The sequence below is a fragment of the Eleutherodactylus coqui genome, chromosome 10 (genome assembly GCF_035609145.1).
Source record: "Eleutherodactylus coqui strain aEleCoq1 chromosome 10, aEleCoq1.hap1, whole genome shotgun sequence".
Lineage (NCBI taxonomy): Eukaryota > Metazoa > Chordata > Amphibia > Anura > Eleutherodactylidae > Eleutherodactylus > Eleutherodactylus coqui.
The window spans coordinates 43,501,856-43,527,996 of record NC_089846.1 but is presented as its reverse complement, the minus strand read 5'-3'; the positions used below and the strand labels follow the sequence as shown (position 1 = coordinate 43,527,996).

The following is a 26,141-nucleotide window of genomic DNA, read 5'->3' as shown; positions in this document are numbered from 1 at the left end:
AGGTGCATATAATCAGTACTAGCCCATGAATTGCGTTCTGCTGTAATGTAGTTCTATGTCAGTTAAAATCTAAGTTGTGAATTACCCTCCACAGTCTGTAATCTTTCTTACCGGGATGTTACCGTCAAGGGCAGCTTCATCTTCTTTCAAGCACATGGATGACTTCTCCCACCAATAGACTAAGAATTCACCAAAAGAGACAACGAGAAGGAAGCCCTAACATTCCCAGCCATGAAAACAATTATAGCTGCATATTCCAGAAAACTGCCTGGTAAGTCCTACAGCAAGTATCTATAGATATAGCAAACTTTTGATGCATTATGATAACATAACTACAATGTACTACAATGCACTATATCGAGTTATCGCTATACGCCTTTAATGTTAATGATATCTACATCAACTGAATATTACCGCAATTCCCCTATCACTCTGCTTCATATAATACTTGGATCTCTATTCATGATGTATTATAAAATATAACACACCAAGTAGAAAAATAAAAGGTTTATTTTGAATTGTAATTTAATTCTCTGGTCAGTAACCAGGCTTTGTGTACCTTTATTTAATAGGTAAAGCACTTGTGAAACTCACACTTCCAATCTCATCTCCTTAATTGAAACACCATTTTCCAAGTAGGTCTTGGAGATGTCATTAACAGAGCTTAACTTTCTCTTCCTTCCTGCACTGTGGATGTTAACTAAATGAGCTCATATACAGTGTCTATTGGATCCACCTTACCGTTAAGAAAGAATTTTGGATTTTCTTCCCTTCCCGCATTCCCATTTGTTATATAAATATATATGTGAAGAAATGTGGATTTGAAATATAACTACCAGTATGAATGATCCCTTAGATAAGGCTTCCTGAACTTTATATATGATTGATGCTACAAGAAAGCATATTTTAACAGCAGGCGATTGGCATTTTAATCTTGAGTATAGGGTAAAGTAATAAAGAAAAAATGTATCTCATGTGAAATCTCATATATGGCTAAACTGCAAGAATGCCATAGACATTTGCATAGACATTACTATGGTTACTAAGGGCAACAAGGACAGTTTTTCTTTTAGACAGTTTCATAATTCTCCCCTGTTGTTTATAGTTTCTAGCCTTGGAACTCAATCAAAAGTGTGTAGAAATACTTACCGGCATTGGTCAGGATGTTGCAAGGACAACAGAGACCAAAGTGACCTGAGCAGAGTGTATATAGATGTTGTCTCTTAGGGCCTTTTGACATCTCATTATGATCTCCATCCATTGGGATTTCCATTTAAAATCTCAAAAACTGCACCTGTGGACGGGACTTAAAAGGAAACGGGCTCTGCTTTACTGAAAGGTGCTGAAACAGAGACTAGTAGTTTTTGCAGGTTTCCATTAATTTCCAGCATTTTGTGCTAGAAAGAATACTGCTGTGAATGCCATTATACTTACCACTATGGGATTGTACTCAGTAGGAGGAACCATGTAAACTTGTAGATGTGATACCTTTTAATGGCTAACAAAAATACATGATGTTACAGCAAGCTTTCAGACCTCTCATGGTCCTTCGTCAGGCATAATGAAATAGATCCGAAAAGGCATGTGTGATATATAGCTAGCACCTACAGAGCTAGTTTAGCATGCACCCTCGTGGTGAATAAAGAACCCTAGCTGTATTATGCAGGCTAGGTACCAAAATGTCACAATAGAGCCATGCATAGAGTTATGATAAACTAAAAAATTATTTTGGAGGAGAACTGCTGGGTACAATAGAGACCTTCTGTTCTAGCAGAAATAGAGATGTTCTGCAACCAGCATCTATGCTGAATGTTAGAAAGGCCCTATCCCTAAGTTCAACTCCTAAACAACTTCTGGTTCAAATGACTAAGAGCCCAGAAACCAGCTAACTACCTCAATAAAGGTGATATGGTGCAAGACAGAGGAGAGATAGCGCCTCCAGCCTTGATGGTAGGTCGACCATAATACATAGCTGCATAATACAGCTAGGGCTCTTTATTCACCATGAGGGTGCATGCTAAACCAGCTCCGTAGGTGCTAGCTATATATTACAATGTCAACTAGGAAACATTATGTGTAAGGTTCCTGACGAAACGTTGATATTTAACGTAGGAACGCGTTGAACCTCCGAACCTCTTTTAAATTTCCACTTTATTTTTCAGGGGACTGTGCTTCTATTGTGTCACAGTACTTTGACCTTATTTAGTCATTAAGCGTTGCTCAATAACTGTATTTGCACGCATGATCTAGTAACACAGACAGTGTCAGCTAGTCCTCCTTGAGTCCAGTAGTGGAATTTGGACGCTGCCATTTATGCATCTGAGCTATATGAATCATATGGTAGACCGATTGTTGTTCTGCCTAATAGTTCTCTCCGTATGACTTACTTTACGGCTCGTGTCATTCTACAGTGACTTAGTCTCCTCTATTGAGACTAATATGCAAATATGATCCAGTAACAATAAGAAATTGCATGTTGTGTGTTGTTTTGTTTATGTTAAGCCCTAGTCTAATTTTAATCTAATCCGAATAAATATCATTATTTTAATGTGTCTATAACTGTGAAGGGCTTCTTGATACTCAATATAGACAATTACTGCCTCGGTGAAAAGCGTTCAAAGCCATTACCTATGATCAGTTTGTAGCCACTTACATTATAATTGATTTGTTTGTTAATGATTTCCTTATCCTAAACTTGAACACACAGATTCATTTAATGATCATGTGTGATCATTATATGTATCATGACAATAAATGTACTTGATTATTAAGTTAGATCTGTGGACAGCTGGACAGATAAACTATTATACAGAATTGAAGAGCTTTAACCCCTAAAAACAGAGCACATATTTTTTTTTGTCTCCTTGTAGCCTGTGAGCCATAAAAAAAAATATTTTTAAAGTTATGGAGCTATTTGAGGGATTTTTTTAATTGTATGTGTCAGTATTTTTAGCAGACTTTTGGGGGGTAAATGCATGATAACATTTAATTTACCTAGATTTTTTAGTAGAGATTTTTTTTTTTTAAATCCCCGCCTGCTGAATGGGCTGCCTCTGATTGGCTGAGCACTATGACCAATCAGAGACAGTTCTCAGCTATTGAATGACAGCTGAGAGCTGCCTCTGATTAGTCCCTGTGCTCAGCCAATCAGAGGCAGCACTCACCCATTCATGAATTATTATTATTTTTATCATTTACTTTTAACTTTAAAAAAAAAAATATGCATAATGTACTGTCATGTGTCTATATGAAAGTACATTCCTACTGGTGGATATAAAATGTGCAGAAATGTGTCAAGGGATACCTGAGGCCACAAAGGGGGTATGGCCTTAACTGCCAGGGACCTGCAGGTCATGACCCACTAACTTCCATTTTTTGCATGTCTAGTTGACAATTTGTGGAAAAGGCTGTGCCAAATCAAGATCCAAAGCTAAGGCCAGGTTTACAGGAGGTAAACAGGTCAGGATCATTGGGGTAGTCTTTAATATATTTTAAGGATACATTTTTTTAGATGCAGTACAGTGGCAAATATTTATATGCTATCTGGTAGATTTATTGTATGGTGGCAGTTATTTATGTACTCTATGGAGACAGTTTTGTATGTCCTGTACTACGGTGACAAAGATTTATAAGTTATATGGCAGCATTACTTATACAGTATATGTTTATATACATCATAGTAACATAGTAAGGGTGGCTTTACACAAACGTGTTTTTGTGCGTGCATACGCACGCACAAAAACACGCTTCTATTAGAAACAATGCATTTTATATGGTGTGTTCACATGTCCGTGTTGTACAGGTGCATGCCTGTAAAAATAGGACATGCGTGCACCACAGGGAATGCATGCATTGTCTTCAATGGAGCCGCGGCTGCTGCCGGTGGCTCCATTGAAGACAATGGTCTGCCGGCACCCATGAATTGTTTTTCAGGGAAGAGCTTTACATGTAAGCTCTTCCCTGAAAAACAAACATTTTAGTGTAAAAAAAAAAAATACCTGACTGCCGCTGCCATATCCCCGCGGGGATGAAGAAAACATCTACCGCATGCGGCAGATGTTTCCTTCATCCCAACAAGGAAAAAGAATTCCCTGCTGCACCTGCCACATCTGTGACAGATGCAGCAAAGGAATTCTTCATCCCTGCGGGGAATAAAGAATTCTCTACCACAGCTGTGACAGATGACAGCTGTAGTAAGGGATCCAGCTGCCGGCATCCTGTTATTGTTTTTCAGGGAAGGGCTTTAAATATAAGTACTTGCCTTTCTTTAGCTGCCGGGGCTCAGCCGCATCCAATCAGCTCTTCTCCTGCACTGCTCTGAGGAGTATTCAGCTGGCAGGGGTTTAAAATTCCCGCCTGCTAAATGGGCTGCCTCTGATTGGCTGAGCACTGTGACCAATCAGAGGCAGATCTCAGCTATTGAATGACAGCTGAGAGCTGCCTCTGATTGGTCCCTGCACTCAGCCAATCAGAGGCAGCACTCACCCATTCATGAATTCATAGTTTTTATATACAGTATGTTTATGATGTTCACATTAATATATACTCTAATAGTGTTGTTAATAAATGTGCTCTTCAAACCTTTGTGCATTTTAGGGAGCAGACTCACACTGCGCTCCGCATTACATTCTCTATCTGCTGCCATTACGCCACCCCAAGAGCAGCTCCGATCCTGTATGCAACTGTTCTCTATCATTCAATGGATATTTTCCTTTTTACTAATGGGTAAGTTGTGTGAATTTCAGTAGAACCACAAAAAGCACAATTCAGTCAAATTGTCTTTAGATGTTACAGCTCCATTAAAGAAGGGGTGTAGCTAAAATCTCATGGGCTCTGGTGCAAAAGTTTAGCTTGGACCCCCACCCAAGCAAGCATGCACCTCCTCTTCAGGCCATCAGCCATGGTTGTGTGTGACTTTTAGCTGCATTGCTGGGTCTCTTAAGTGACCCATCGAGGCAACACCAGAGAGTCGTAAAAGATCAGAGTCACAAGATCAAGAAATATGTTTTGCCCCACCAGTAAAAAAAATACATATATATTATGCACATACGCACATATCAGTGACAACATAAGGAAAATTTGATAACATGGCAGGCTCAGATACAGCAGCTCAGCTCTAGTGTACCTCTAAATAATGCATTCATCAAATAGTAGTTGTTTTTAGTTCTACATAGTAATAGTGATTACAGTGCAGTTACCTCCATTTGGTCACAAGTGACCTTTCCTCTGATTGATGTCCATTTTCATTTTCTTTATCTGGGCCAAGACGATTTTTTTCAGCAACAACTTGCCACTTCACACTCTCCCTATCCTTCTGCTACTATCAGCCCTCTCAGTGCCCAATACATAGAACTAGTACCCCTGTTTGTGCCCTATAAAGTAACGATTCCTCCCCATGGTAATGATTCAATCTTATGCCAACCACAAAACAATAGTACATCTATATACCTCGTAGTTAGAGTGCCTTTTTGGTGACTCTGTGCAGCGATAAACTCCCTTTGTGTCCTCAACTTAATACGACCCTCTTAGTGCATCACAGTTGTATTGTCCCCTTTGTGTCCTTCATAAAGTAATAGTGCCCCCTTTGTACCCTCTTCAAACTAAAAGTGCCCAAGTGACTCTGTTGTGTCCCCCACAAGGTAACATTGCTTCCTCTATGCCTCCAATAAAGTAACAGTTCTTCCACTGTGCCTTCCATAAGATGACAGTACACCTTTTGTGCCCCCACAAATAAGGCCCCCTTACTGTCCCTTTTATGCCCTCCATAAAGTAATAAAGGCCCCTTTGTTTCCCCCCTACACACACAAATTAAGGGCCAGGGCCGTACTGGGATTAAAAAGCAGCCCTGGCACATAACTCTGATCAGCCTGTATACAATATCACTTGTGGAAAAACAGTGGCGCACAGTGAGGGCTATGACCAATTTGGCTTACTCTTTGAACTGAAAGTATCATTGGCTGTTATCTATTGGATAAATCCAACAGATGAGCACTTCTCTAACTTTTTCTACTACTACTGTATAGCCTCAAATATCACCACGTGGCACAAATACCAGCCCATAGCAGCGTACCATACCTTCTGAGCAATGCAGCACAAAATACTTCTAAAATAGAACTACATACCAAATGCAGCTTAAAAATCTACACAGAAGCACCAAACAAATACCATACTGCAGCACAACATACCTCCTAGAGGTACCAAACAAATACCACACTGCCAGAGAAAATACCTCCCAGCACCAAACAAATACCGTACTGCTGCACAAAATACCACTGACCGACTCCTTATTCACCAGTCACTGTATCCAGGGTTACAGGTGGGAACCAGCTCAGAGAGGAGACAGAAAAGGCCGATGAGAGCCGACAAAACGGGAGTCAGGGGACGGAGCCAACAAACTTTAAGGGTTCGTTCACATCAGCATCGGAGGTTCCATTCGGTCGCTGATTGCTGCTAGAAAACAGGGCGAAATAGCACAGCAAGGAACGCTATCTCAGCCTGTAAAGTCCGGCAGAATGTCGGACTACTGGACATAAATTAAACTGACCTCATTCTAGTCAGTGGGGGTCCGTTGGGCACCATTCAGTTTTGTCATAAGACAGAACCTTTTGGCTAGGGGTTTCTGTTTTCCTGCTCCCCAAACACAGCATGAAAACGGACCTCCCCAACGCTGATGTAAACGAGAGACACAGGGCAAGTAGCGCTGTGCTCCGCCTGCACAGAATGCCCTCACGCTGGCTAGTAGCCAACATTACAGGGACTATATCACTAATATTTTTTTGTATTAATTAAAACCAGATAGTGAAACATTTTCTAATTGTTTTTTGTTTTCTGATTGTAGATTTTTTTATTCCGTTGTCTGACTATGGGGGTGTCTATCTTGAGGGAGCTACATTTAACCCTTTCCAATCCACTGTCTGACATCTTCCTACATTATGACTGAAGCTTGTACAGCTCTAATGTCAGAAGATGTCCGACAGGGTATTCTTACTGTTTATTGCCAGCCACTCTGCTGTTGGAGCCTCTCTGGCGCACACACACTGGCTTTAGCCAGCAGATGGCACTGTTGTATAACAGCAAAAAGAGAAAGCCTTTTATAAAACCCTGAATCCAAAATTAGATTGGAAAGGGTTAATAGCATTTACAGATATGCTATACAAATTTGAAAAAATATATAGCTCGTGACAAAAATAATAGAAAAAAAATCACCAAAAATTCTTACAAATATGTTTAACACAAAAATGTGATTTATATAATAGGTCAATTTCTGATGACACATTCCCTTTAGGACCACCAAAAGGATGTACTTGCATATGCCCAAGAACAGTCAGAGGGACAGGGTTAACAACGCAGCCGAGTTATCAGGCAGTGCAGCCCAATGGAAATCTACTACCTCCTCCATCATCCCCATGCTCAGCCACAACTTCAGAATTCAGCTTAGCTTCATTCTTAAAGCCTCTGCAGACTGCACTGTGAAGCAGTCATTGTCTTGTATCTTCTGTCTGCTGTCTGCTCCATTCCAGCACCATGCAGTATCTTCATTCATTCTCTTTTGGCTGCAGTGCTGGACTGGAACAGACAGAAGAAATCAAATAAAGATGCAAAACAGTGACTGCTGCAAGACGCCTGCCACGGAGGCTGTAAGGATTTAGCAAAGTTGCAAAGTTGTCATTAACCCTTTCCCATCCACTGTCTGACGTCTTCAGACATTCTGATTGAAGGCTGTACAGCTCTGATGTCGGAAGACGTCCGGCAGGCTATTCTTACTGTAAATTACTGGCCGCTCTGTTGTCGGGGGCCTCTCCAGCATATCACACACCGCAGTACCGTCTCTAGCCAGCAGATGACGCCATTGTGTAATGGCAGAAAGAGAAAGCCCCCTAGGAAACTCTGAATCCAAAATTGGATTGCAAAGGGTTAATTAAACTGACAGTTCAGGCAGTGTTAATTTGGAGAGGAGGCCCATGGGCCCCCTTAGCTTAAAGACTGGACCATAAATGCAATCCATGCGACCCCTATAGCTAAACCACTGCATTAAAGCAGACCAGCTGCTGTCCTTGTAAATGAAGAATAACACCATTTTTGGCCATTATATGACTTGTGTTCTGCATTTTTCTCCAGTTTTCTTCCCCATAGCCTGCATCTGTAATTTTCAGTTCTTTCTGATGGGCAGGTTCATATCTAAAGTACAAAGGTTTGACTCATACCTACCCAAGGACTCATCATAGTTCCAACACCCAGTCCTTCCACCTATCAGAATAAAGCAGGGGTAGTAGTGCTGACCATAGTTCCGCCACCCGACAGAGAGAATCCATACTTGTGAGGACGTGTCTGGTACTGCAGCTCAGCTCGTTCCAGGGAATAGGCATGAACTATGGAACCAGATACAGTGCGTAGATGCTTATTAGGGGTAGCAGCCCCACTGATCATACATTGGTTGTCTATGTTAAGTATAAGACATCAGTGTAAAATCTCCGAAAATTCCTTTAAACTTTATTTTAATCAAACTCCAAGCCCCTTTTAAGGATTTCCTATAGAGATTGCAGCTGTAATGGAGCCAAGAAACAACTAAGCAGTAAATGATGTGGAATATAAACTACAGGTAAGCATTGCCTGAACATACGGATTTACATGACCCATAAGAGGCATACAATTCAAGGAAATCCCGAATGCATATCTTCTTAAGATGCTTTAGGACTGGAGCTGAGAAATTCTGATATATAGACTATTAATTATAAGACCTTCTTCTATGTCTCTCCCACTAGGATTGACAGCTCTCGTAGTATTTATTTTTCTGCTCTTCACACATCTATGGCCAATATCTGTTATCTATTTCTGCTGGATCGTATTTGATTGGGAAACACCAGAAAAAGGTACAAAATATGACATTGTGTTAATAAATTAATGGAGCAACTCTTTGATGACATTTTATGAAACTATGTCAGTCATCCAGGGATTATTCTGACCACCATTATGGAGTCAGGAAGGAATTTTTGGCCACTAAATGGGCTAAATTGCCTTTTGCCTCATTGTATTTTTTTGCCTTCCTCTGGACCAACAAGGAAGGGGGTGGAAACAGGCTGAACTAGATGGACATTGTCTTCTTTCAGCCTAACATACTATGTTAGTATAAAACAAAACGTTGAATCCAAAGTCCTCATTGCCCTTTCAGGAGTATTTTATTCTTAGACTGTCATGATATATTGCTAGGATATGCCATTACCTGTTGATCAGTTGAGGTTAGATCAATGAACTCCCACCCATCCGAAAGATGACGGAGCAGAGGTTGCTGTGTTCACTGCTGAGTATGAGCTGCCACTTGTAAAATGGGCAGATTCAACTCAATCTCAGTAAACAATTAGCTGTCACAGAGCCTGTTACATATTAGTAAAAAATATGAGGTGGGATAGAGAATACAGAAAGCAAAAAGAGGAGAGAGGGTTGGAAGGGGTAAAATAATGTCATCTATGAAAGTGACTATTCTTTGATATTCTATAGGGGGTCGACGTAGTGAATGGGTGCGGAGCTGGTCTGTCTGGAACCATTTTCGGGATTATTTTCCTATAAAGGTAAAATTTCCGTAAAAAATGTGAACTGACAAATGAATATCTCGAATACTATGAAAACAAACTTTGAAGTCTTTAATTGTCAAACAAGCTACAGTTTTCATGCAAGCCATGATGAGTACCACAACGTACACATTTGTTTTATTTAGTATTTATTACTTTTTTAGATTCCATGAAATACATTATATTGACAAAAGTACTGGAACCCCCACCAATCCTGTGCTGTCAGGTGAAAGGGATATGCACATTGGATATGTGAGCATTAGGTATAAAGGAGAGTTATCACACAGGTAAACCCCAGTACAGAAACCATCAGAATGCCAAGAGGTGTAGAGCTGACAGACTTCCCATAGGGTATGGTGGTGGGATATCAAATGAGCAGCCAATCAGTACAGACATCGATTTTGGAGCTTTCAAAGTCTATTGTTGGCAATATTATTCGGAAATGGAAAACATCCATTGTGTGCAGTGCAGCTACGTTTGAGGTGACCTTGTAAATGTGGATAACGAAGCCTTGGCTGAGCTGTGAAGGCATCATGCACCCAGTCTGCTGAAGCACTCCCTCAGGAGGTCTCACGGGCCATTGGAATATCCATTAACACCAGAACCATCTGTAGGGAACTGCATGAGAAGGGTTACCATGGACGAATGGCTGCACACAAGCCTAACGTCACAGCAGTGAATGCACAGAGGCCGCCGCCATGGTGCTTGGACCGTCGGACTGTAAATGAGTGGAAGCGAGTGTTGTGGATCGCTGAATCACAGGACACTATCGTCCGATCGGATGGCCACACTTGAGTGTGGTAGTTGACTGGAGAGCATTTTCCATTCTACTGCATCGTCCCGACTGTGGAGTGCGGAGAAGGTTCTGTTGTGGTGCAGGAATGTATCTGCTTGGCATTTAGTGAAGTCCACCCTCAACGTCAATGAGTACAGAGACATTCTGAACAGTGTGGCATTACCTACCCTGTACAAATATTTTGGTATAGCTCCATGTCTCTACCAACATAACCGAGCACCATGTCATACAGCATGGAGTGTTGAGGCTTGGTTTAAGGAGCAGAACGTCTGCAAACTTCATTAGCCAGCCCGAAGTCTGAATCTCAATCCCATCGAGCATCTTTGGGACAACTAGAACGCTGTATCCACTCACATCCAACACGTCCATCATCCCCTACATCAGTATCAGTATCAGCTCTCTTCTAGGAATGGAAGCAAATCCTTCCACACATCTATCACAATTTAGTGGAAAGCGGCCTAGGAGCGTTACTGCAGTCATGGAGGCCAAAGGCAGGTCAACGAAAATTGAATAAAATCGAATTTCATCACCTTCTGGCCTTAGTCAGACGGGCGTTTTTTCACGCGATTTGCGGATCGCATGACGGATGCGCATCCGCAAATCGTGTGACCGGTGCCCGAAAATCGCCCGAAAATCTGCTCCTGGCCGCGTTTCATTAGAAACTGGCCGGAGCTGTCCAGCGCATTGCATTCAATGGAGGGGCAATACAGCCCGCTCCATTGAAAGCAATGCGCTGCGGGCGAGTGTGGGATGAATTGTCGGGAAGGGCTTAAATATATAAGCCCTTCCCTGCAATTCATCCAGAAAAGTGTTAAAATAAAGAATATATATATACTTACCTGCTCCCGGCAGCCGGAGTTCCGCGCGGCCGGCCTGCAGTGGGTGTGAAGGGGGTGTGAGTCAGACCTGCCCCCTGATTGGCTCAGCGCTGAGCCAATCATGGGACAGGTCTGACTCACACCCCCTTCACACCCACTGCAGTACGGCCGCACGGAACTCCGGCTGCCGGGAGCAGGTGAGTATGTATATATTTTTTATTTTAACACATTTCTGGATGAATTGCAGGGAAGGGCTTATATATTTAAGCCCTTCTCGACAATTCATCCTGCGCTCGCCGGCAGCCCATTGCTTTCAATGGAGGCGGCTGTATTGCCGGCTCCATTGAATTCAATGGGCAAACATCGTTCTTCTCTGCCACAGCTGTTGCAGCTGTGGCAGAGAAGAATGATTTGTCTTCTATATGTTCTCAATGGGGTCGGCGCTGCTGCCGCCGGCCCCATTGAGCGCATATAGAGAAGAGAACAGGAATCGCAGATCGCAGATAGGTGCGATCTGCGATTTCTGTTCTATAATTTATCGGACGAGCGCATAAAAAGCGCTCATGTGTCCGATACCATTGCAAAGCAATGGTTTTATAAAATCGCCGGACGCATGCGCATGCGCAAATCGCGGCAAAAAACGCCCGTCTGACTAAGGCCTCTTTGTTTGTCCCTTATACTTTTCTCAACATATTGTAAAGCAAAGTAGTAAAAGCACTAGAAATCTCATAAGGCAGCAATGCATAGAGAACAAAAGCACACAGCTTAACAATAAGCCACCGTAAATATTATGTATGTAATATAAAACTTTCCTAGAAACATCTCTAAACTGGGTCATAATTCTGTTTGTTATACAGCCAGGGCTGTACAGTGGTCCCTCAACATACAATATTAATAGGTTCCAGGATGGCCATTGTATTTGGAATGTATTGTATGTTGAAACCATAACTCAATGGTTCTGAAGCCTCCTAAATGTCATCCAAATACAATACAAATTGAAGAAATTTTAATTTAAAGGGGTTGTCCCGCGGCAGCAAGTGGGTCTATACACTTCTGTATGGCCATATTAATGCACTTTGTAATGTACATTGTGCATTAATTATGAGCCATACAGAAGTTATCAAAAGTTATTCACTTACCTGCTCCGTTGCTGGCGTCCTCGTCTCCATGGTTGCCGTCTAATTTTCGCCGTCTAAGGGCCAAATTAGACGCGCTTGCGCAGTCCGGGTCTTCTTATCTTCTCAATGGGGCTCCGTGTAGCTCCGTGTAGCTCCGCCCCGTCACGTGCCGATTCCAGCCAATCAGGAGGCTGGAATCGGCAATGGACCGCACAGAAGCCCTGCGGTCCATGGAGGGAGAAGATGCCGGCGGCCATCTTCACCGGGTAAGTAAGAAGTCACCGGAGCGCGGGGATTCAGGTAAGCGCTGTCCGGTGTTCTATTTTAACCCCTGCATCGGGGTTGTCTTTAATGGGTTATCCAGGGAATTACTATTGATGACTTATCATCAGGATAGATCATCAATAGTTAATCGGCTGGGGTCTGCAGCTCAGGACCCCGACTTATCAGCTGAGCGGGTGTATGGTGTCAGCGGCGCAATAACACAGAGGTCAAAGTAGAAGCCTCCGCGCCGACCTCCTTATAGTGGCCGGCACGTGTAACTGCAGGCACAGCTCCCAGTTATTTCGATGAGAGCCATGCCTGCAGTTACAAGTGCCGGCCAGTTGAAAATATTGTTTCCTGAGGCCGTTATAACTTAAAAGGGTCACTGTAAAAGCAGTTATGAACATTGGCCTGAAATACAGCCATGTTCTCAGTCACATTCCCTAAAATCTAGCAGGAAACTTTTAAGACTCAGGAAGCTTGGTCTAATGGGTCTGAAGTATGTGACATTTTTTTTCGTTCTATTGTTCCCTTTGAACAGCTTGTGAAGACACACAATCTTCCTCCAGGCCGTAATTATATTATTGGTTCACATCCTCATGGGATTCTGTGCATTGGAGCATTTTGTAATTTTGTCACAGAGTCTACTGGATTCTCTCAGAAATTCCCTGGAATTCGACCTCATTTGGCTACACTTGCAGGAAACTTTCGATTGCCCATACTACGAGAATACATGATGAGTGGAGGTAAGTTAAATCTAATCTTTCATCCTTACTTTTATACTGTTGGCATTACATTATGACACAATAATGTTTTATAGGTTGCAAAGAGCTTAGAACGAGAGGTGGGATTTAAATTTTCTTTCTTTCTTTCCTACTTAACTGACTAAAATATGCAAAATGGTTGCGGAATGGAGTGCTGTAGAAAGTTATTCCTAAATGAATGGGGTATTCCCATTTTAGGAATCCTATTTCAATCTGTTCAAAACTGAAAAAAAATGCACTAACCCATAAGATGTTTATTTCCAAAATGCTCCATTCTCCTGATATTGCAGCTATTGATTCCTCTGCCCTCTGGTTGTTTACTGCTTATGGCCAGGGAAACAGACCACATCTTCTATGGAAGGAAGTAGCAGAGCACAAGGGTTGGCCGACAGCTAATGCGCATGCTTTCCTGAGATCCCGGCTGTCAGATGTAGATAAAACAAGTGCACTTCTCTGCTCCCAAAGAAGAGCAAACAACCAGAGAACAGAGGAATCACCATCTGCAATATCTGGAGAACAGAGCATTTTGGTAATAAATATCTGATGGGTGAGTGCATTATTTTGCACTTTTGAACACATTGAAATAGAATTCCTGAGATGGGAATACCCCTTTAATGAAATAAAACAACTACAAAAGTCTAAATAATGCAATCTATAATGTAATAACATAATCATTGAAACTGGAACAAAGTTCATTACATAAATACAACTCTAGAACCAAGCTGATAATGTAACCACAGCACCAGAACCAAGCTCAGTACATAAATATAGCAACAGAACTAACATCTATAAAGATATAAATTGCAAAATCAGGTTAGCCCCTCCTATATACGTTTGTACCATGTTAAATTACACATCTCATTATAGCCTTAGGGTTCATTCACAGGAGCGTGTGCGTGTGCCGTACATAGGTGCACACAAAACTGCACACCCACGTACGTGCACAAACACGCATGAATGCAGGTCCGTGCCCATTGAAAGCAATAGACTGCCAGCAACCCCTGCAGTGATTTTCTGGGAATGGCTTTAAATATAAGCCCTTCCCTGAAAATCATTCTTGTTTGTGCAAAAAAAAAAAAAAAAAAATATATATATATATATATATATACTCACCTCCCATTGCTTTCAATAGGCACTTCTGCAGTCCCATTGAAAGCAATAGGCTATTGGCAAGCCCTGCAGGGATTTTCAGGAAAGCGCTTCAAATATAAGCCCTTCCCTGAAAATCATCCTTAGAATATGTTAAAAACGAAAAAAATAATTATACTCACCTTTCCTCAGCTACTGGTGCTCAAACGAGTCCAGCCTGTCTCTCCCTGCACTGCTCTGAAGCTCTTTCAGCAGGCGGGGATTTTAAATCCCCGGCTGCTGAAAGGGCTTTATCTGATTGGCTGAGCACTTAGCCAATCACAGGCAGCACCTGGCCATTCATTGAATTCAAGACAGACTGGCTGGACACGCCTGAGCCCTGGCAGCTGAGGAGAGGTGAGTATAACTTTTTTTCCTGTTTTTATGACATTCTAGGGATGATTTTTCAGGGAAGAGCTTATATTTAAAGCCCTTCCCCGAAAATTCCTGCAGGGCTAGCCAGCAGTCCATTGCTTTCAATTGGATGGCAGAAGCGCCAATCCCATTGAAGGCAATGGGAGAACATCGCGATCCTCTGCCACAGCTGTGACAGCTGTGACAGAGGATGCTTTACTCCCTGCAGGGATGAAGAAATCCTCTGCCACAGCTGTCACGGCTATGGCAGGGGATTTTTTACTGCCCGCGGGGAGTTCGCTTGTCACTGAACACTGTCACAGTGCTGTCATAGTGTTCAGTGACAAGGGGACTAACCGCTGGGGAATATTGACACTCACCACAGAACTATGGTGCATGCATGTCCTATGTTTTGCAGGTATGTGCGTTTGCAAGCCTGTAAAACACGGACATGTGAACACACCATACGGAACCAATGGTTCTAATAGGCGCGTGTTTTAGTGCGCATAATTGTATGCACATAAACACGCTTGTGTGAATCCACCCTTAAAGGGGTTGTCTCGCAGCAGCAAGTGGGGTTATACACTTCTGTATGGCCATATTAATGCACTTTGTAATATACATCGTGCATTAAATATGAGCCATACAGAAGTTATTCACTTACCTGCTCCGTTGCTAGTGTCCCCGTCTCCATGGATCCGTCTAATTCTGCTGTCTTCTGGCGTTTTTAGACGCGCTTGCGCAGAAGGGTCTTCTGGCTTCTCTTCGGTCCGGCACGAGCGGCGTTCTGGCTCGGCCCCCTTCTACGCATCATCGCGTAGCTCCGCCCCTGTCACGTGTGCCGATTCCAGCCAATCAGGAGGCTGGAATCGGCAATGGAACGCACAGAGCCCATGGTGCACCATGGGAGAAGACCCGCGGTGCACCATGGGAGAAAGCAGCAGTGCATCCCTGGGAAAGGACCGGCGGCCATCTTAGGGAGAAGATTTTTTAAATTTCATATTTCGTCGGATCGGTGAGTAGCAAGCGGCTTAAAAACCGCTTTAAATTGCTATTTTATGCCAGGGGGGTGACAGGGGGAATGGGGTAAGGTAAAATTTTGATGTTTGCCACGAGACAACCCCTTTAAAGGGGTTTTGTCATAAAAAGGAATATATCAATACTCACCTATTCCTCCCCAGGCAGTCCTCTTATTGCATCTTCTTCTTGCTGATCTTCACCAGTCCCCGGAACATCTCACCGCAAGCCATCCAGATCCTCTTCTTTTATGGAGCATTTCTTCTTCTTCCGGCAGGTCAGTGAAGGTTATGTCACTAGTGACATAACGTATACTGCCTAGGAAGGAATGACGATCTATGTCCGAGGCTGTGCATGTGCGCTATTCTGCCGCGAGAGTTCAAATACTATTGCAGAGAGACATCGTGCATGCACAGTCTCTGCAATAGCTCAGCACTCCCTGCTAGGCTATGAATGCTACATCACTAGTGACATAGCATACATTGCCCTGCAGGAAGAAGACTGCAGGGAATGGACACTTTGTCACCAGAAGAAGAATTGGTCGGCTGAAAGATGAAGTGACTTGGTGGGATTGCAGGAGACAGGGGAAGATTGGTAGGGAGAAGATGTGGTAAAAAGACCTACGGGGGAGGAATAGGTGAGTATAGAAGTTTTGTTTTCTAATGTCAGAACCCCTTTAACAATGGTAAATAAATGCTGGGAGTTGTTAGTTCACAAACAAGATTTTCCTTACTAATTAATTAGCCACACTGTTACTTTGCAGTAAGCCATACCGTCCCCCTTAATAATCAGCCGCAGTATCTGCTCAGTAATAAGCCATACTGTTCCTGTTGTAATAAGCCACACTGCCCCCTTAGTAATTAACAAGCCACACTATCCCTTTAGTAATTCATAAGCATAATGCTCCCACTACTCTATTCACTGCATTCACCTCTACAGTCCATGATCCTACGGAACAACTCATGTGTCGTGATGACATCACTGTACTTCCCACATTACAGAGAAGGCACTAAGAGGTAGAGCAGGAAGCCGAGTGGGGCTTCCTTGAACGTTGCTGTCATAGACAATTCTATCTGTGTCTTAAAGAGGCAGATACAATTCACTTAAGAAAAAGACGTCCTGATTGGCACCCCAGCTCTACCCAGTTTTGGGAACTGCCTGTCATTCTAACCAGTCTGGAAGAACCATCTGAATCCCACCCCTGTTCGCAATCCCATGTTTGTTTTTTTTATTGGAAATGTTTAATGTACATTTCAAGTGTACCCAGGACTCAAATTCAGATATTAAAATATTGTGATAACGGGTGGATTTTATAGCATTATATGAACATTTCTGGTAGGTTGTATGGATGACGTTTTTGAAGAGCACATTCATATACCAAATCCTTACTCTAAAATTAGATGAAGGCCAAAATATTAACACAAACATAAAAATGTACTCATAGTCTTAACATCCCTCCATTCAACATAAGCTGTAACTTTCTAACCCCATTGTCTCCTTTTAGGATTGTGCCCAGTGAATCGAAAATCAATAGGATACGTTCTATCGCAGAAGGGCCGTGGCAATGCAGTTGTTATAGTAGTAGGTGGAGCCGCTGAGTCAATGACCTATCAAACTGAAGTCACAACGCTGATCCTAAGTAGACGGCATGGCTTTGTGCGACTGGCACTTGAGCATGGGTCAGTACTGAACCATACCGCAGGAACTTTTATGTAAAATTAGGAATTAAACCCTATTTTGTTATCTTGGTAAAAAAAAATAAATACCAGAGCAGAACTTTATGACTTTCTTCAATACTTTCATAGTGGGCACTTATGTATTGAATTAAGCTACTAGTCCTCTCTGATAGTTTAAGCCTAAAAACAGTACTTAATTTTCCTCTGGTATCAAATTTCATTACTTTTTTGCCTGAAACACTAAACAATTCAATCTATCATTTCACTTGTTCTGATTGTCCTTGTGTTGGTATCTCAATATAGGGCCGACCTGGTTCCATCTTTTTCCTTTGGGGAGACTGATCTGTACCAACAAGTCCATTTCTCAGAAGGGAGTTTTCTTCGTGCAGTTCAGTGCAAGTTCCAGAAAATTTTTGGTTTTGCTCCATGTTTTTTCTATGGTCGTGGCTTAACATCTTCTGCATCGAAGGGGTTCATTCCTTACTCCAGGCCGCTAACAACTGTGGGTAAGTCTTAGCATTGCAGAAGGAATTAATGTTCTCAGTCTTAAAGAGAATCTGTGAACAGGTTTATGCTGCCCTACCTGAGAGCAACATAAACTAGTGACAAAGACCCAGATTGCAGTGCTAACTAATTTACTATTTTCTTGCAGTAGTTTTCACAGAATCACTGTTAATCAACTACAGAGCAAGATCAGCATAGAGTCCTCATATGGCTCTCCCATGGCTAATGGACAGATTGCTCCCTGTAGTGTGCACGGGGAGAAAGCTGAAAATTACTGATAGGTCGGTGGGGGAGCCAGCAGCTCGTGAATGCATAAGGCTCCGCAGTGTACACATTTTTCCAGTGAATGTGAAAGACAGAACGATTCTCATTCGAATGAACCTACGATGTAACTGGCTGTCTAAATAGACTGCAAGAGAGCGAACAAGCTAGCAATGACGTCACTCGCTTTTTCACTCATTCAAATGAGAATTGGCTCGTCTAAAAGGACCTCAAGGTGCCGTCATTCAATAAATGGTTGACCGCTGCCTCTGATTGGTCACAGCGCTCACCCAATCAGAGGCAGTGCTTTCTGGAGGTGGGAATTTTTCAATTCCCGGCCACCAGAATACAGATGAAAACTGCCAGGGACGGGGAGAAGAGCCGGACAATGCTTTTAGGTGAGTTACATTTTATTTATTTTTTCTAATAGCTAGGGATGATTTTTGGAGTAGGTTTTATATTTTAAGCCACCCCCCTGCCTCTCACACCGAAAATCAATGCTGCAGGGGTTGCCTTCATCCCATTGCTTTCAATGGGGTGGCAGCAGCGCCGGCCCCATTGAAAGCAATGGGATAGCATTGCAGTCCTCTGTGACAGCTGTGACAGGGGATTCTTTTGTCCCTGCTGCAGACCCCTCACCACTGTGCTGTTACAGTGTTCAGTGATGAGGGGACTCCCTGCAGGGATTAACGGAACACTCCCGGAGTCCCCTAGGCCTCTGTCACCTCTGTCTTTATGCGCAGCACAGACCTTACCGGCGCACATTCAAGACACGCCTGTCCTATCTTTTGCTAGTACAAGTATTTTGAGCCTCTAAAAAACGCAAATGTGAACACTTCATAGGAAAACAATGGTTCTTATAGATGCAATTTTCTTTGCGCACATAGGCGCGCAAAAACAAATCGTTCCTCTGACTGAGCCCTAACACTGCAGGAAATTCTATACAAATAAGTGGAAGCTTGTTGATGTGGCAAGAGCTAATAAATTAGCCCCCAACTGGGTAGAAGGTCATTTATGTAAATGGTCTATATGATCACTCTTCTTTCACTGGTAGTAATGATTCAATGTTCTCATAAGGTTTGGTTCGAAGGTTTTTTTTATTCTGCATCTTCAGCTGCATCTCCTGTCACTGTGAGTTTGCAAGTTAGAAAACGCTTTCGTAAACTTTCCCGACATTGTATAGTCATTTGATATTCACCCCATAGTCAATAACGCGCAGTTACCATTTCAATAACATGAGATAGGTTATACACAGTGATTCTCTTGCTAGGAAACCCAAACATCCTTCCTTGATAACTTTAAAATTTTCGTATGGTTCCCTATAAAAATTGACATAGACAAAAATTATGTCTATCAAACCATCACACCTTCCGATGAAGTGGACAGTAGCTGTGATGTTGAGATGCAACCGCCAACCAAGCCTTTGACTCAGTGTGCCACAAATATGTACCTCGTTGAACAGCATGTGGTTATTGTTCAGGAATACTGGCAAATGGGTTCATTTAAACAATGTCAAAGGGCATTCTGGAATGAGTATAGTGAAGAAAGTGGACCCGCAAAATCCGCTATTCATAAATTGATGAAAAAATTTGAGATGAATTACCAGAAAGTTACTTTTAACAGCATGTTGCAATGTGCCACACATCTACTGCAAGCATGAGGGAAATTAAAAGTTATTTTGGTGACCAATTGATTTATAAAAATCTGTGGCCACCAAGATCAACAGAGCTGACACAGATTTCTTCTTGTGAGGTTTACTAAATGGTCATGTATTGAGCAATAAACCTCAAACAATTGACAGGGGTGACTACCATTACAGATTAGAGATGAGCGAGCATGCTCGTCCGAGCCTGATGCTCGTTCGAGTATTAGCATACTCGAGGTACTCGTTACTCGAGCCGAGCACCACGTTGGTGCTCAAGAAAATTTTGTCCCTCTCCTCCCCACATGTTTCTCTCTCCTCCCCACAACTTCTTGCGCTGTCCCCGGCTCTGCACTGCAGTCCTGATCTATCAGCAGGCGGGGATAAATCCCCGCCTGCTGATAGATCAGGACTGCAGAGTCGGGGACAGCGCAGGGAAGTCGCGGCTAAGCCCAGGCAGCTGAAGGGAGGTGAGTATGTATTTTTTTTGTTTTTTACTGTACGTTTACAGGTTTTTCAGGGAAGTGCTTATGTTTAAAGCCCTTTTCTGAAAACCAATGACAGGGTGCGGGCAGCAGGATCCTGTACCACAGCTGTCATGTGTGACAGCTGCGGTAGGAAATTGAAGAATTCCTCTGCTGCATCTGTCACAGATGTGGCAGATGTAGCAGCAGGGAATTCTTTTTACTAGCGGGGATAAAGGAAACATCTGTCACATGCGGCAGATGTGTTCTTCATCCCCGCGGGGGACACAGCAGCGACGGAGAATAAGTTTTGTTGGGTTTTTTTTACACTAAAATGATTGTTTTTCAGGGAAGGGCTTATATGTAAAGCCCTCCATGAAAAACAATTCAGGGGTGCAGGCAGACCATTGTTTTCAATGGAGCCGCCGGCAGCAGCAATTCAGGCAGCTTCTGAGCATGGGTGAGCATTGACTACAATGGGGTCCGTTACTCGAAACAAGCTCTCGAGCATTACAAAAAGCTCGGCTCTAGTAACGAGCACCCGAGCATTTTGGTGCTCGCTCATCTCTATTGTCACATGTCTATATGTCACATTTTCAGATGTCTTTCCCAATATGTAGACTCACAAACAAAAATGCTTGGAGGCTGGAGGGGCAATTTTCAGAAGAAGCACTAAGCAGACCTTGTTTTGCAATATACAAACTAAATATAGGTCAATTTTCATAGAGAATCAGACAAAAATTAAATGTTATTGAGAAATGCTGAGATTGCCTAGTGAGAGAACAGCCTTGTATTTTGGTTTTATGTTATAAATATGTGAACTATACATGTATAACTATAAGCCATCCACACCCAACAATACTAGCCATACATAGTTCCCCATTGTCAACAAGTGGTCCAATCCTCTGTAGATTTGGTTCAACTATGATGCCAAATCTGTATGATTTGTTTTATTGTTTTATGACCTCTTCACCACCAAGCACCTAAATCTGCTCGCCTTCACCGAAACCTGGATACATCAGTCCGATTATGCCTTCCCCGCAAGCACTATCCTACGATAGCCTGCAGTTCTCCCACACCCCCAGTTTGGGCGACATGTGCGGAGGAGGAGTAGGTTTTCTCCTCTTGCCAAATTGCACCTTCCAGGTTATTCCCCCAGCTCCCTCCCTCACCTTCTCATCCTTCGAAGTACATACCCTTTGACTCTTCCGCCCACTCCCTTTACAGGTCTCAGTTATCTACCGGCCCCCGGGCTCCACTCGCCTGTTCCTGGACCTTTTAGCTGCCTGGCTCCACCATTTTCTGTCATGTGAACTCCCAACCCTCATCCTCGAGGACTTCAACATCCTCATAAACCACCCCATCTACCCACCTGCCTCCCAACTTTTAACCCTCACCTCTTCCCTCAGCCTTTCACAACTCTCTGACTCCTCTACTCACAGAGACGGTAACACTCTTGACCTAATCTTCCTCCACCTTTGCTCCGCCTCCCACTTTACTAACCCCACCCTTCCTCTCTCAGATCACAGCCTCCTTTTCCTCTCCATTAGGCATCCTAACATCTCTCTGGACCCTCCCATCTATTGCACCTCCAGGAACCTCCAGACGGTCCACACCCAACAGTTCGCCAAGGCCCTACAGTCCTCTCTGTCCCGCATTTCTCTACTCTCATGCCCCAACCTTGCTGCCAAACATTACTCCACCACCCTCAGATGCGCCTTGAATAAAGCAGCACCCCTCATAACCAGAGCCGTCGACCACAGACCATGGCAACCCTGACTCATGCCTCAAACACGCTTCATCCGGCAGTGCTCCATAAGTGCCAAACGGCTGTGGCGTAAATCCAAACAGCCTGCGGACTTCATCCACTTTAAATTTATGCTTAAAACCTACAACCTCGCCATCCACCATGCTAAACAAGTCTACTTCACCTCCCTCGTCTCCTCACTATTCCACAACCCCAAACAGCTCTTTGACACCTTCCACTCCATTCGTAGCCCCAAAAAACAGGCCCCATGATGAACCTTAGTGCTGGAGAGCTAGCCACCCACTTCAAAGAAAAAATTTAAACTATCCGTATAGAATTCCCCAAACATTGCGCAACTAGCCCTGATACCGGCCTTTTCAGCTCTGCACCCACCACCTATTCTCTATCTGTACTCAACCAATGACAGAGGAAGAAGTCTCCAGATTACTTTCCGCTGCTCGCCCCACCACCTGCGCTAGCGACCCTCTCCCCTCACACCTCCTCCGGTCCCTCTCCCCAGCTGTCATCACCCACTTCACCAGCATCTTCAACCTCTCCCTGTCCTCTGGTATCTTCCCCTCCACAGTCAAACATTCCATTATATCCCCTCTCCTAAAGAAACCAACCCTTGACCAAACTGATGCCGCCAACTACCGTCCTTATCTCTAACCTCCTCTTCATCTCCAAACTAATTGAACGCCTGGTCTATTCCCGCCTTACTCGCTTTCTCTCTGACAGTTTCCTCCTCGACCCCCTCCAGTCCGGTTTCCGTCCCATCCACTCGACCGAAACCACCCTCACAAAACTGTCTAACGACCTGATAGCGGCCAAGTCGAGGGGCAACTACTCCCTATTAATTCTCCTTGACCTGTCCGCTGCTTTCGACACTGTCGACCATGACTTCCTTCTCACTATGCTCCACTCTATCGGCCTAAAGGACACTGCTTTCTCCTAGTTCTCCTCCTATCTCTCTGACCTCTCTTTCAGCATCTCTTTTACTGGCTCCACTTCCTCTCGCTGATGGGGTCCCCCAGGGCTCAGTACTGGGCCCCCTTCTCTTCTCTATCTATACAGTTCTAATCAGGCTAACCATTCACAGATTTGGCCTCCAACATCACCTCTATGCTGATGACACCCAGCTATAAACCTCTTCCCGTGACATCTCTGCACCTTTCCTCCAAAGCATCTCTGACTGTCCGTCCACTGTCTCGAACACCATGTGCTCCCTTTTTCTCAAACTCAATCTCTCAAAAACTGACCTTCTTGATTTTCCACCCTTTATCAGCCAACATCCCCCCAACATCTCCATATCAGAAGCTGGCATTACCATATCCCCCAGACAGCACACTCGTTGCCTAGGGGTCAAATTGGACTCAGACCTCTCCTGCACTCTCCGCATCCAATCTCTGGCCCAAACCTGCCATCTGCACCTCAGGAATATTGCAAAAATCTGGACATTCCTGACTATGGACACACTAAAGACTCTTGTTGTTGCTCTCAACCATTCCAGACTCGACTATAGCAAGTTTCTGCTAATTGGCCGTACCAGACTCTCCCCTTTCCAATCCATACTTAATGCGGCAGCTAGACTCATCTTCCTGTCCAGCCATTTCTCAGATGCCTCCGCACTATGCCAGTCGCTGCACTGACTGCCCATGTCTTACAGAACTCAATTTAAACTCATCACCCTCACTCATGGAGCTCATTACCTCCCTTCTGTCCATATGTCACCCAACCCGTGCGCTGCGCTCTGCCAACATGCTCGAACTAGACGTTCCGCTTATATGAACCTCACATGTTCACCTCCAGGACTTCACAAGAACGCCTTACGCCCTATGGAATGCCCTACCCCAGAACATTCAGATTATCCCTGATGCATGGAACTTCAGACGTGCCCTAAAGAAACACCTCTTCAAAGAAGCATGCCAACTCCCCTGACTTTAGTCCCCTGCCCTCAAACTACGCCCATCATGTAACTCCCTGCCCCCATACCCCCACCCCATCCTGACCGAGCCCCTATGCATCAAATGTGCTGCGGAATAAATTGGCGCTATACAAATAAAGATTATTATTATTATTGTAGAAATATTTGAGGTTTTGAACTTGAACTTTCCATGATTTTTCATCTTACCTAAACCATATCAGAACAGTTTAGATAAAGAAGTTCTCCAGGTAGAAACATTTTACTGAAGCAACATTACAACTGACCCAGGACTGTGACTGTAACAAGGGGGGATTCTTTACGTCTAGAGGAAAGAAGTTTCTACACCGACACAGAAGAGGGTTCTTTACTGTAAGAGCAGTGAGACTATCAAACTCTCTGCCTGAGGACGTGGTGATGATGAACTTACTGAAAGAGTTCAAGGGTGCCTTTCTTGAGCGTCACTAATTATTTAACAGCAGTTGTTGATCCAGGGATTATTCCGATTGCAAGATTGGAGTTGGGAAGGAATTTTTTTTACCTTAAATGGGGAAAATTGGCTTCTACCTCATTAGGCTTTTTTTGCCTTCCTCTGGAAGGTTGGACTGGATGGACATATGTCTGTTTTTGGCCTAACATACTATGTTACTGACGGATGCAGAGTGGTTTTCTCCACTGATTCTGTGAAGTTCCCTATCAGGTATTATTCACAATCTAAGGAATGAACAAACACCTTTGAAATAGAAGTTTTGCATTAATAAGGTGAATAAGAACAAATCTAGGAAAACTCTCTGGTTGAAGTCAAAACTTTCATGACATAGCCTAGTACATTTTTTTGTTTTAGGAATGTTCTCAATCTCTTTTGCTTTTCCTGTATTTTCCATAGTTGGAGAGCCGGTCACTGTGCCCCAGATACAGAACCCAAGCCCAGAGATTGTGGCGCGATATCACAACATGTACAAATGTTCTTTGCTAAAACTTTTCCATGAGCAAAAGACCAAGTATGGACTAGGAGAGAATGCCGAGCTGCGCATCTTGTGACAATCACTGGAATGACCTTGTGAATTAGTGTGAGTCTCCGATGTAAATTACACTGACCGCATGAGGGCGTACTAGAGGAATAAGCATGGACACATTACCAAAAGAGGATACTTGACCTATTCGTGTGTATCTTTGGAGACATATTATGTACAAGACCTAGGGGGGTATACAGTGCCGTGTTTAAAGACACAACATAACAGTATGAGAATTCTAAATATGCCTGTACTGCCTATTGCTGACACATATACTATATATATATATATATATATATATATCGTAATGCTAATTCTGATATAATCTGATGCTTGCTCACTCGCCCTGCAGGTGTTTAAATGGGACGACATTGGCTGGCAATCAGCCTTGGTAGAAGTACATTTTCTTACAAATTGTAATAAATCAATGAATGAATAAATAGTCAAATAAGTAATAATATATATATATATACATACATAAGTATTTGCGAAGCCTGGAGGGCTCAAAAATTAAGTTGATGCAATATTACTAGGTTATGATATTAGGAGGGCCACAAGGGGTCCAGTTAGGAAATTTCAGGATCTGGACTGAGGACTCAGTAACATAGAAGCCAGTTTCTGTAATTTTCATTAGGACGTTTAGGTTGTAATGCTGTGAGTTTGAAAATCCAATATATTTCACATCTTCTTAGTGATGCAAACCGGTTATAGAATGCTTTAGGAATATAATCATTAGGAATAACAGAAATTCGTCACTTCTTTTGTCTGTGTGATACAGAGCAGTGCCTGGAAAAACTCTGATCTTGGCAACCATTCTTGATATTACATCTGTTTGTTCAATCTACTGCTTAGTACCTGAATGGTACGCCTCAACGTATTGGAGGCCTCACAGACACTCAGTTCAATAGATCACATAACTGATGTTTGATATTAAAACTCTCATTTGTAACATTAGATTGGAAAAAGGAAACAAATATAGTCTTACAACCCAGTCATCTAGCCATCACATTTGTAACTGTATCTCAATATGTTTTAGAAATAGTATTGTTTCTCCTTAGGGAGAGCACGTAGAAAGTGTGTAAGGAGAC

The 26,141-nt window shown here is 43.1% G+C and overlaps 1 protein-coding gene across 1 annotated transcript; it reads left to right on the top strand.

The window, feature by feature from the left end:
• LOC136579728 (diacylglycerol O-acyltransferase 2-like) lies at window positions 1–25,312 on the top strand. Its single transcript, XM_066579790.1, has 8 exons — window positions 1–271; window positions 4,597–4,725; window positions 8,763–8,870; window positions 9,496–9,566; window positions 13,104–13,308; window positions 17,330–17,504; window positions 17,805–18,007; window positions 24,927–25,312. Exons 1-8 carry the CDS (start codon window positions 232–234, stop codon window positions 25,079–25,081), a joined length of 1,086 nt encoding a protein of 361 aa, XP_066435887.1. The 5' UTR covers window positions 1–231; the 3' UTR covers window positions 25,082–25,312.
• The last annotated feature ends 829 nt before the right edge of the window (window positions 25,313–26,141 follow it).

Bases quoted from the DNA above. Each gene is read 5' to 3' on its own strand.
- LOC136579728 (XM_066579790.1), top strand. From the start codon at position 232: ATGAAAACAATTATAGCTGCATATTCCAGAAAACTGCCTG. The intron at 272-4,596 runs GTAAGTCCTACA...TGTGCATTTTAG, and splicing joins ATATTCCAGAAAACTGCCTG to GGAGCAGACTCACACTGCGC. The intron at 4,726-8,762 runs GTAAGTTGTGTG...CTCTCCCACTAG, and splicing joins ATTTTCCTTTTTACTAATGG to GATTGACAGCTCTCGTAGTA.